We start from the raw sequence: 12,874 nt of genomic DNA, 5'->3' as shown, positions 1-12,874 counted from the left end.
GGGCGCCGCCGCCGCCGCCCGCTGCACCCGCGCCGCCCGCGCCGGCCATAAGCGCGAGCGACGGCGACGAGATGTGGTCCAGCAGGTCGCCAGGCTCAAGCGCCTGGTGGTGGTGGTGGTGGTGGTGGTGGTGCGCCAGCGGCACGGTGGACGTGGACGTGCACGGCACGCTGTTCATTGTATGGTACGTGGCGTCCGGCTTGAACGGGTGGCTCTTGCCCTGGGACACGGCGATGTCCACGGCCGCCAGCGCCTCGGCCCGCGCCAGCAGCGTCTCGTCCAGGCTGGCAAAGAGGTTGCTCTGCAGCTGCAGGCGACACAAACCAAACCACAAAACCAAAACAGCAAAAAAAAAAAAAAAAAAAAAGGAAGAAGAAAAAAGCCAGAGAGCACAATAAGCAAAGAGCATAAAGCAACCAAAATCAGACAGCGGGGGTAGGGGGAAGTGGAGAGCGGAAAAGACGAAATGGGGGACACATTGAGGATGAGGCAGGGGGACGAAAAGGGACAAGAACATGAGGAGGGGGGCAAATGCAGGGTGAGGGGGGCACAGGAACACAACCCGGGGACGGGGGTGGGGAGACGAAAAGGAAAAAAGAAGAAATGGAGATGTAACTCGCAACAGGGGAACCGTGTCACGCACCCGGGCACGCACAGAGACCGCCTTTCCGAGGCATGAAATTAACAGAGAAAGTGGAGGAAAGTAGAGAGTCACAGTCCCAGAGCTCCCCACTCTGATCACAAGCGCCCGACCAGGAGGCAGAGGCGGACCGAAGCACGACATAAAGCGCTGGCGGACAAAACGTGCCTCGAAGCAGGATTCCTCGAAAAATCCCTGCCCGGAAAACCCCGCACCGGACCTGTGCACACACCAGCACGCTACATGCAGCGGCGCGGAGACAGGGAGGGGTGAACGCGCGGGCCGGGGCCGCGGGCGTGGGGTGCTTACCGGCGGCGTGGGCAAGCAGGCCCTCCGGATGGCCTCGGAGCTGGAGTGCAGCGACGGGTACTTGTGCTCAGGGAGGGTGGGATGCATGGCAAAGTGAGGCTGCTTGCTGTTCATGGACATCATCTTGAAGGCTTGGCATGTAAATCCACAAACACTCCGAAAGTCCACGGGCAAGTGCGCACGCCGGCTCCCCCGGCCTCTCTTCCGAGGATGCTGCCGCGGCGACTGGCGGCACGCACGCGGCGGCCGCACCGGGGGCTGCTGTTGCTACTGCTGCTGCCGCCGCCGCAGCCGCTGGGCGCTCGTCTTAACCGCGCAGAGCGCCACGCGCCGGCCTCGCACTTCGCTTCTCCGAGAGCTCTAGCCCCGCGCGCCGGCGGGACGCACTCCTCTTACACCTGAACCTCACTTCTCGCGGCCGGTGCTGGGAGCTCTCGCGAGAGCGGCCCCGCCGCGCTGACAGGCATCAGCTGTCTCAGTCCGTCTGGCGCGCGCTCTCTCGGCGTCGCCGTGCGTCTGCGCGCGCGCGCGCGCTCCCCTGGAGGTGGCTGGCGCTTGGGAGCAGCTCTTATAGTGACCACCGGCAAGGACAGCGCAGGTGATGCACCTGTAGCTGCCGGGGCATGCGCACTGCACGCCTAACCTTTCCCACCGCGAGTCTGGAAAGATCAGAAGGGCCAGCTATTGTCTGAGGGTAGGCGCCTTTTAGGGGGAGGAAGAGGAGATGCTTGCAAGCCCCTCTGTGTTTCTTTTTTTACCCGGCATCACAAGCCCTGAATATATGCGCATTACTTAGGCACACCTCCTCTCCGGGATATCTAACAAGCTGTTACATAATGTATACAGCTGGGCATTTGTATGTTAAATTATGCCCGCGCATTCCTCAGTATACAGTAAAAATAACAACACAGAAATGCAGAAGGTGCTGTCTTTGCTGAAAGAACCAGTTTCTTTCAAGGTTTATAAATAGGTTCCTGGAGAATAATCGCGGTGACAGACATTTGTTTGAAGCAGTCAGACGCTATTGATTTCCATATAATTTAATTTCCTCCGCATACTTTGTTGTTGTTGTTCTTGGGAATATAACTGTGTCAGCACCGCCAGTGACAGCCACTTAGGAGCCACAAGGAGCGCATGCTTTCTACTCGGGAACGGCTGTTGAAATGAAATTGTGCCTTTCTCTTATTGTCTGTCTCCTTTAACTGTGTACAAACCCACGTTTCAAACGAACTCTAGGTGATCTAAGGCCTCTAGTAATCGAAAGGAAAAATAGCTAACAGGGTGTAGTTGGGATCGTTTCCTCTCCTCACCGTAAACACACACACACACATTTTACGCTAGAAACTCCAGGAAAAGGAAATTGCTTCAGAGAAAAGAGGGTAACACGTTGAAAAGATAACTTTCTTTTCCCTTTCGTCGTTTTGGCTTCTCTGCCTCTTATCTCAGCTTGCTTATTTATTTTTTTCTTTACTAGGAAACAAGATCAAGCTAACTTATAGGAAGGCTTGATTCCAAATATTCACTCAAACCAATTTGAAAGAACGGGAGGCAAACTTTTTTTATTATTATTATTGTGAAATCAAAACCTAAGAAGAAGATTAATCAATTTTTAGCCAGCCAGTTATATGGCCTTTACGTGGCAGGTGGATCAAGGGCCTCCTGGGGGAACCACAGCACAGGTGCCTGAGTCCCCAGGGACGCAGCACTTGCCCCAGGGTGATAATAAGGGCCCGGATGTTATCACATTTGCGGCAAGAGAGCTGGAGAGCAGCAAGGGGCTTCTTACAGGAGGCAGAGATCAGATAAATAAATTTTCTGGTCTATCCCTCACCAAGGATATCTGTGTTTCCACCAAAGAGCAGATCTCATTTCTATAAACCTAAATTTGCGTTCCCGTGGATTTTATCTTTTCTTTGCACATACGCGTGTGTATCTAGCATACACACTTACCTACTCAGATTCCAAGAAGAGCCCACAGGCGTCACCGTGGCTTTTTCTTTCTTTTCTCTCCCCGCTCCCGCCTCCCTTTCTTCCTAGCCCGAGAGGGAAGTGAGAAGGATGTTCTCTCGCTGGTGCGAGAAGGAGCCGCGTCTCCATCCATTACGCGGTCCCCTGAGAGCGCTAAATGCAACTTTATCTCGACAGGGAATGGACTATGAGCGGGGACGTCGCTGGAGGGGGAGAGCAAGTCCTGTGGTAGTAGTCTCACCGGGTGTCCAGGCTTAGCCTAATCCTTCCTGACACCCAGAGTGGTGGTTTTCTGCTATCCCCACGGGGGGAGGGTCTCGCAGAGGGCCAGCGCCGGGAGCCCGCCTGCCGCCCGGGGAAACGCTGACTTTTAGGGTCTCTGAAAGGTGCGGGCGAACAGCAACGACGACAGCTCAGGCTTGGGGCCAGGTGGAGCCTCAGCGAGCCAGCAGGCCTCGGCTAGAACCACTGAGCACTCAAGCGCACCTTGGTTTAGCCTCTGACATTGGGAGGGCGGCAGTAAACCCAGCGGGGAGACACCGCAGAGCCTAAGATCAGGAGTTCACTGTCTGCAGCTCACCTCTCTTTGGACAACTGGAGGCCCTGCCCACCTCGGGGTGGGGCCAGACCTTTGCCCAGAATATGCTGGGTTTTTTTTGCTGGGGTTAGAAATGTAAGGGTTGTGGGTACAATCCATCCCTTCCCTACCAACGGATTGGAAGCCCATCTAGGGCACATCTATCTTCCACCATGGCGCTTAGCACGCTGCCTGTCACCCAGTGAAAGTGCACCCACCATAAATCAATGTGTGTGTGTAGGAAGAAAGAAAAACCAGCTAGGGACAAGAGAAAGAGCCGAGAGGGCTGACTGGGGTTAAACAGGAAGATCTCTGAAGGGGTCTCCTCGCTCCCTAAAAAAGAGATGGAGACTGGGCCCCAAGCAGACCTATAAATTTTGATCCCAGCCTGTTCTTTTTCAGAGGCCAATGATCTCACTCTCCCTCATTTCCTTTCTACTTTTCCTTCCTTCCTCCAATGCTTGCTGAACACCAGTCTGGGCCACTGCAAGATGCTGGAGATAAAATGAGGTATAAAATATGGGTACCTGCCCTCTAGGAGGTGACAGTCTATGGGGGGGGGTAGCCACAGGTGAAGAGGTGTTAGTGTGACAGGCGTGATGAGAGGGAATTGACTAGAAATATGGGGCAAGGGATGATATTGGAGAGTGATCCTACCACATACCTGCTGGACCCCAAGCTACAGAGCAGGGCATATTGAGGCATGCAGGCAGTTCCTTTCCCATCAAGCCTCTCTCCCCTTATTCTGCATTAGAAGTGCAAGGAAGGGTGGTGGGCCTGGGCTCAGCTCACCAATATGTCACTACTTTGTTTTCCTGATTTGGCAACCACTGTAGCTGGCTAGCCCCTGCCTGTGCTAATGATGCCCACATGGGGTCTGAGCCTTGGCATAGATTCCTGGGCATTTTATTCCCACCCCACTTCTTCTTGTTTAATGACCAACACAGAACCTTCTCCCCCCACCCCGCCCCATCTCATAGCTTTGCATTTTATCAAGAAGGGGATAACGAATGCACAGCTATTGATTTCCGAGGAATTTTCGCTCCCAGGGACAGGGAGTCTATCATCTGGATCAGAGACACATTTCTTCTCCTCATTACTTAATTTTCTCCTCCTTCTTTGGCAGGTCCCACTTCACATTTCCTTTGGCAGCGCCTCTTGCCCGAGCTCCGGGAGCAGACATTCGTTGGTTGGAGTGAGGATCGGCAGGAGAAGCGCTGTGCCAGGGCCAGCACTGTCGAGGGTGAACTCTCCTCTCTTTTGACCCCCTCCCCCTTCCTCAGCTCGAGAGCACGCCTGACAGCTGCTGCCCGCTTGGGCGCTGCCTTTCTCCTTCCAAAAGGCGCGGGGAAGTTAGCGCTGACTCAGCAGCCACTAATGCACGCACCCCCTCATGCCCCCCCACCCCCTCCCCGGCTGAACCTGAGTAGTTAGCCCGGGTTTAGGGACAGGGCATCGGCCCTGGGGAAGTCCACGTAACCGTGTAGGTTGCGTGTGCATAGGGGGCGGGTGCCGGGCCCCTCACTCCTGCCGGAACCTGGGGCTGGGGGCTGGGACCTGGAAGCTCTGCTCCTGCAGACTCGGGTGGAACATTTCCCGCAGGCAGCTGTCCAGTTTGAAAAGAGGCACATTACGCTGCGCCTCCCGCGCTCTGCGTGCGAAGGAGACCCACTAGAGCACAGATTCGGCCGACTGGAGAGGTCGCTCGGGTTGTTTGAAGCACAGAGTGAAGGGGCAGGCCGGGGAAGAGCAGGCCCAGGGCCCGGGTTCAGCTGTCGGAAGAGGGGCCGCAAGTCGGCGGTCCTGAGGCCTCGGGTTCCGACACCCTCAGTCGGAAGGGTGGAGTGGAGGAGGACCTGGAGCGGTGCAGTTCCTCTGCTTTCCCTTCCAGCCGTCTTTTCGGGGCCACGCCTTAGCTGCTTTGATCCTCAGTCTCTTAGCGCTCCCCCTGGCGCTGCCTGCCCAGTCCCCCGGCAGTGACAACGACAGGACTCCTCGCAGACCCCGGGGCCCTCGGACCTGCCCCCGTAGCTCGCGAGGCCGCGGCGCCTAGCCGCCCGGTCCTGGGCCGTGACCCTGCCTTAGCGGCCCGCGGGGCCAGCCCAGCACCGAGAGGCGAGTCCTGGCCCCTCGCGCCAGCTGCAGCGAGATTTCCCGGAAACCGCTGTCTCCCCTCCTGCTCTCCTGCCCTGCCACGCAGCCCTCGCCTCCCTCGGTCCCTAAGGCAAGGGTGAGTGAGTTATTTGGGTTCGTCGTGATCTTTGCTAAGGCTCCCTGAGGACGGGACGCTCTAGCTTAGAATGGAGAATCCCAGCCTCGCATTTGGACTGGGGCGGACCCGGGGGTTCTTGAGTAAACCACTATTTTCTTTCCTCTGATAGTTTAATCCAAATGAACTTCCGTTATTTCCCTGGATGTCGACCACCCTACCCCGAGATGTCGCTGATGCGCTTGAGACCTGGATGATGTGTCCCAGTAAAGTTCACCAGGGTCATTCTCGCTCTTGGCGTTATAGATACACATTTATGTATATACCTCTACACGCTGATCTCTCTGTGAGCAAAAAACTCACCTGCCTTGTGAAAGCCTTACGGGTGATGAATGACAACTATGTCCCCGTCCTAACGCGCTCACCTGCCTCCTTCTGCTAGTTGCCAGAACCTCTTTCGCAGACATGAGCAATGTTGTCCCACTGCACGTGGCCACGCCCCCCCCACCTGTGATTTACGTTCCAAGACAAGCAGAGGCGCCACCGCTCTGCCCCGACTCCTTCTAAAGTTGGAAGAGCGCGCTGCTCAGAGAAGGGGCTTCCAGGGCCCCGAGGTTAAAAAAAAAAAAAAAAAAAAGGCAACAACAAACAAAACTCCACAACATACACGCCGGCTCGTGACCCTAAGCGACCAGATGGAAGTCTCCAGCCTGCCGCTCGGACCAGGACCCACGCCCGCCCTGGTTGGAGGGAGCTCCGCCTGCGGAAACCAACAGCAGAGGACCCCCAAGCTCCCACAAGCGGTGCTGTTCGATGAGCGAGAGGCTGGCGTCCATCGCCTTCCGCAGGCTCTGCTCAGCCTCCAGGAGCACGATTCCCAAGAGGGTGTAGAAGCCGCGGAGGAAACCGCGAGACAGCCAGTTCAAGCCCGAGAGTGCGGAGCGGGGTCCCGTCAGCCGGCTCGAACACTCATAGGCGCCGCCGCCAGCCGCCAGCCGCCCCTCCTCCCCGCCGCCTGCACAAATCAAAGCCCCTTGCGAGGGACTGGGAAATAGTTGTCTTGTCATGTAACACACTGCCCTGATTTATTATAAAATTTTAACGAAATCATGCATATTTTAACAGCCTTTAATCACTGCATGAAAATTTAATTCATGGACGGTAGCGCGTTTAAATAAATGAAGTGTTAATTCATTAGGATTAATTAATTTGTTAAAGGATTGTGTGCAAGGTTAAGGTGGAAAGAAAACTGTTGGTTTCGCGTCTTAATCGCCAGGTTTCGCGAGTGGTAATAAAATGAAAGGAAACCGCAGAGCGGGTCGCTTCTTGGGGTGGGGCCTGGGTGGGACGAGCTGAGAGCGCCCATGAGAGCTCGGGAAACTCCGGCCTGAGGGGCGCGGGCGGGTCTGTCCTCCCGGGAGATGGTGCGTGCGCGTGCGCGCGCGCGTGCCTGCGGGGCGTGGGGTTGGGGGAGCTAGCGGCTGGAAGCCAGGAAGGATCGGAGCGAGGGATGCGGGCTCCGCGCCGAGGCAGGCGGGCCAGACCCTACCTCCCCACCCACAGCACGAAGATGACCCGATGGGCGAGGCGAGGTCGCCCCTTCCGCTCCTCAGAGGGCCAGGCCTCGGCTTAATGGACAGATTATGGGCCAGCCGGGCCACCTCCTGAGCCTCCCAGCGCCCAGAGAGCCACTGTCTCGCCATCAGGCCGCCGGCCCAGGCGGTGAGGACAAGCCCAGAGCCTCGGGGGACACTCTGAGAGAGAAGGCGGAGCGAAGCCAAACTTGCAAGCTCAGGCTGGAGCAATCCCGGAAACCTTTTCAATCAGGAGCCCTGACGTTAGGGGACGGTTCCTTCAGTGCCTCTTCTGAGGCGGACACTGAAAGGCGCCTCGTATAGGGATAAGGGATAAGAGAGACCTTTTCGGAGCTGCTCATACTCATCTGTCAAAACCCCATACAAATATCACCTCCGTGAAGCCCACCTCGTTTCCCTCACTGTTCCACGCTATCCGCAACACAGACACTTTTCTACTCACCTCTGTTATAAGAGGAATCAAAATGGACCGGAATTCGGTCTTCTCTCCTCACAGTCTCAGTAAATGCTTAAGTCAAATCCTTGGCCTTGGAAACTGGATTCTACACCCCCAAGTTATGTCACACAAGGCGCACACTTCTACGCACTTATTTAATCCAACTAACATTTATTAGAAATGGTCTGCTCCCTGATGAAACACAGCAGGCTTGGGAATCTATCTTGTTTGAAACACTGCAGCTGCAACTCAAGGTATTCTAGGCTGCCTCAGTCATATAAAACTGAAGATCACCATAGCCTGTGCTCCAGATGGGTTCTTGAAATTTGCATCTTGATAGATGCTTCCTCCCTCAGAGTGGGGTTCCGAGAATTAAGCGATAAATGTTCACTATGCACTCTGAGATCACTGCTTAAAAGGTTTTCTCTCTGCCAAGTATTATTACAGGGATCGAGTTACACGTGATAGTCAAAGGCTGTGTTGTAGGACTCCCACAAATAGGAATGAGACTTTTTTAGGAGGCTTTGGGAAACCCTTCTAATCTAATAGGCCACATTCCGTAAAGCTAAACTGTTACTCTCAGTTTGATGCTCTCTGCAAGTATGGTCCACAGGTACAAAAGTTGAGAAAAATAATCTAGTGTATGTATTGTACTCTGAATAACTGAAAACCACTCAAGTACACAGAAAACAGCAACAGCTCCTGAAACATCTTATGGTCCAAGACTAAAGTTCCTTTCCTTGCTCAGTGGCACCTACAGTTGTTTCAAACCAACGGAGGCACCAAAGATGACAGGAAAACAAAGCAGATTTGAGATTAAAACCCAAAAAACCAAACCCATTGCAGCTGAGTCGATTCCGACTCATAGCAACCCTAAAGAACAGAGTAGAACTGCACCACAGGGTTTCCAAGGTGCACCTGGTGGATTGGAACTTCAGATCTTTTGGTTAGCAGCCTAGCTCTTAACCACTACGCCACCAGGGTTTCCAGATTTGAGATCAAGGGGTTGTAAATCTTGATATACTGTTTTCAGCTTTAGTCTCAGCTGATTTATTAAAACAGGAAAAAGACTTGTCATTTTTGGATGGGATGTCATTTTGGATTTGGATCATAAAAATGAACACTAAAGACCATAACAAAAAATCTAGCATATTGCAAAACTGGATATCTACCTTCAGAAAATTGAAAGGACCCATATCTCACACCAAACACAAAAACTAACTCAAAATGGATCAAAGACCTAACTGTCAAACCTAAAACCATAAAATACCTGGGGGAAAACTATGGGATGTAAATCTTCTGCAAAAATAGGATAATAAGCATCACAACAAATGCACAAATAGAAGACAAGATAGATACATGGGATCTCATAAAAATTATAAACTTCTGCTCATCAAAAGACCTTATCAAAAGAGTAAAAAGAGAACTTACAGACTGGGGGAAAAAATCTTTGGAAAAGACTATCAGATAAGGGTCTAATCTCCAAAATTTATAGAAAACCTCGACAACTCAAAAACAAAAAGTCAGTTAGAAAGTGGGCGAAGGATATGAACAGAACTTCCACCAAAGAAGACATTCAAGTAGCCAACAAACACATGAAAAGATGCTCCCAATCATTAGCCATTAGAGAGATGCAAATAAATCAAAGCTACAATGAGATATCATCTCACTCCTACTAAAATGGCACTGATTTAAAAAAAAAAAAAAAACAATAAATACTGGCGAAGATGTGGGGAGACTGGAACTCTTATTCATTGCTGGTGGGACTATAAAATGGCCCAACCACTATAGAAAATGGTTTGGCACTTCCTCAAAAAACTAGAAATGGAGCTACCTTCCAATCCAGCAATCCCACTTCTAAGAATATACCCTAAAGACCTAAAACTACTGACATGACCAGATACATGCACTTAGTATGTTCACTGCAGCTTTATTCACAATGGAAACGATGGAAGTGCCCATCAACAGACCAAAGGATAAGCAAATTGTGGTATACACACATAATGGAATACTATGCAACCATAAAGAACAATGACGAGTCCGGAAACATAACATGGATGGACCTGGAGTGCATAATGCTAAGTGAAATAGGCATATAAGGACAAATATTGTATGATCCCTTTTTATAAGAAGAACAGATAAATATAGAGAGACCAATGTTCATTGGTGGTTACCAGGGAAGAGGGAGGGGTAAGTATGCATTAGAATTTACAGACTTGTTATTTTTGGTGATGGGAACTGTGGCTCTGAGTGTGAAAGCAGTGAGCACAGTACAATCATAGTAAAGATGAGTGAGCACAAATAGAAAGGTATAGACACAATTAAAGACAATGCTGACAAATTGTGATAAATGTAACTAATGTCAATGAACAATTTATCTGGATATTTGTAAAAAAAAATTCATTGGGGGATATACAATTTTGCAACAACAGAAATAACTAAAAATATGTGTTTCGTTACATAGACTTATGTTGTTGTTGTTAGGTGCCGTCGAGTCAGTTTCGACTCAGAGTGATCCTATAGGGCAGAGTAGAACTGCCCCACAGGGTTTCCAAGGCGCAGCTCATGGATTCTAACTGCTGACCTTTTGGCTGGCAGCTGTAGCTCTTAACCACTGCACCACCAGGGCTCTATAAAGACACATAAGTATGCATAAATATGTACAGGAAGGCCTATATGGATAACTGTAGGCATATGTATATACATGTTTATGTGTGCTGCATGTATTTTCATGAGTAAAATAAAGCACATAGGGAGCACAGCTATGGATACTTCCTAGATACAACCAAACACTTCACGGAATTGGTCTACTGGGTTTGAGAGTTTAGGACCATAGTCTCGTGGGGGCAACTCAGTCAACTGGTATAATACAGTCCGTAAAGACAATGTTCTACATCCTAGTCTGGTGAATAGCGTCTGGGGTCTTAAAAGCTTGCCAGCTTTTAAGATACAACTACTGGTCTCTACTCACCCAGAGCTAAAGAGAAAGAAGGAAAACCAAAGACTCAAAGAAGAAACCAGTCTACAGAACCAATAATCTACGCAATGACACCACCTACCTTGAGACCAGAACCAGATGGTGCCCAGCTACTGCTATTGACCGTTCAATCCAGAGATTCAAGAGATGGCCCCGGATAGAATGAGAGAAAAATGTAGAATAAAACTAAAAACTCTTTAAAAAAAGGCTAGACTTACTGGACCACTAGCAACTAGATGAATCCTCGAGACTATCGCCCTAAGATACTCTTAAAACTTGAAACTCAAACCACTCTGAGGTCACCTTTCAGCCAAATGACAGATTGGCCCATAAAACAAATATCAACCATGAGTACTGTGCTCCTCCAAATATTCATCTAGATGAAACCAAATGATAAACATTTACCCTAGACCAAAGATGAGAAGGCAAGGGGGACAGGGAAACCAGATTACCAGAAACAGAACCAAAATGGAAATAACGAGAATGCTGATATATTGTGAAGAATGTAACCAATGTCACTAAACATTATGTACACAAATTGTTAAATGAGAACCTAATTTCCTATGTGAACTTTCACCAAAAACACAATGCTTAAAACACACACACAATTGGCCCACCGTCACATTTCTATAGCCATAGCATTTGAGAAAGATGAGCAGTCTATAGGTGTTTTTATAAAGGCATGACCTGATAAGTGTCTGCTTCCTTTATTCCCAGTACATCTTTTTTTAACGTAGCTTTGGTGAAATTAACCAATAGAGGGTTAAATTTATCTAAATGTCAGAGTTAATGTGAATCTTTATGAAGTGTATACACACAACTCCCATCATTGAGCTTCTACTTACTAGTAAAGTTAGACACAGGCATGGGAACACAGGCAGGCGTTAAACGCTATTTGAAAAGAAACATGTTAATACTTCCAAAATACTACTTAAAAAAAATCGTTGGGAGATTTAAAACCCATTCATCCATTGGTACATAAATGTGGATCCCATGCATGAGAGAGGAAGAACATAAGCTCTGGAGTCAAAGACCCAGCTCCAAGACATTACCCTCATTCCAGCTGTGCAATTACTAACCCTCAATTTGCTCATCTGTAAATTGGGGATAACAGTAATTTAGGTCACAAGGTTTGGAAAGAATTGAATTAGACAGAGGTTATTAGCAAAGTACTTGCTCTCAATGAAAGGTAGTTTTTTTTGTTATATTTAGCGTTTGTGTGCATTATAGGTATATTTTAAAATGTGAAACACCATATTTGTCATTACATTATCAGATTACGGTAGACTACAAATGAGAATGTATGATTAAAATCAAATCCCGCACAGATTACTCTCTTTGAGGAATGTCATGGTTTGATTAGGTTAAAATATGAAGTACTCTTTGGGGGAGGGTGGAGCAGCTGAGATTAGGCATTAGTAAATCAGGTTACACATTCCAGATTTCTATGGTACAGTTTCAATACACATCTGGGTCAAAAACAGACACGTTCTTGGTAAAGAAGAGTTATAGACAGAATTAGGAGCAAGGCTTAACCCAAAATTTATCCTGTGACTATTCAGACAAATTTGATTTCTACATTTAATTTTCTAATTTATAACCATATCGTCAAAGATATTTGAGTTGCCAGTATCTCTGGAAGTACCCGTTAGCTTTAAAGTATCAGAAAGATAAAATAATGCACAAATAATTATTGGAAAAAATATTCCACAAACACAAAAATGATGTTATCGATGTTTTCTAGCTCTTACTACTTCTAAAAGCAGAGGAAATGATTCTCTAAATCACAAAAGTGATTTGTTACCTCTGGTTTCACTGAATTCTCAGAGTCTATTATAACAGGAGTTGGCAAATTTTTCTATAAAAGGCCAGACCGTAAATATTTTAGGCTTTGTGGGGCCATCTGATCTCTGTCGCAGCTATTCAACTCTGCCGTTCTAGTGCAAAAGCGGCCATAGATAATGAGTAAACAAATGAGTTAGCTTTGTTCCAATAAGACTTTATTTAGATATGTTAATGCGGAGTAACTCAGAAAAGGAGGGTGAGAATGTTTGTACAACTCAAAGAATGTTATCAGTGTCACTAAATAGTACATGCAGAAACTGCTGGTGTATGTTTTGCTGTGTATATTCTCAACAACAACAAGATAAAATTATATAAAAA

General features: G+C 49.0%; 1 protein-coding gene across 1 annotated transcript in view; it reads right to left on the bottom strand.

The window, feature by feature from the left end:
- The window catches only part of POU4F1 (POU class 4 homeobox 1), a 1,997-nt gene extending 876 nt beyond the window's left edge, over window positions 1-1,121 (bottom strand). The window contains exons 1-2 of the mRNA XM_012554144.2: window positions 950-1,121; window positions 7-307 (exon numbers count right to left, since the gene is read on the bottom strand). Coding sequence (XP_012409598.1) covers window positions 7-307; window positions 950-1,072 — 424 coding nt within the window. The 5' untranslated portion in view covers window positions 1,073-1,121. The remainder of the gene's footprint in view (window positions 1-6; window positions 308-949) is intronic.
- Between the last annotated feature and the right edge of the window lie 11,753 nt (window positions 1,122-12,874).

The sequence above is a fragment of the Trichechus manatus genome, unplaced genomic scaffold, assembly GCF_000243295.1.
Source record: "Trichechus manatus latirostris isolate Lorelei unplaced genomic scaffold, TriManLat1.0 scaffold00013, whole genome shotgun sequence".
Lineage (NCBI taxonomy): Eukaryota > Metazoa > Chordata > Mammalia > Sirenia > Trichechidae > Trichechus > Trichechus manatus.
This window is presented reverse-complemented; position numbering and strand designations above follow the sequence as displayed.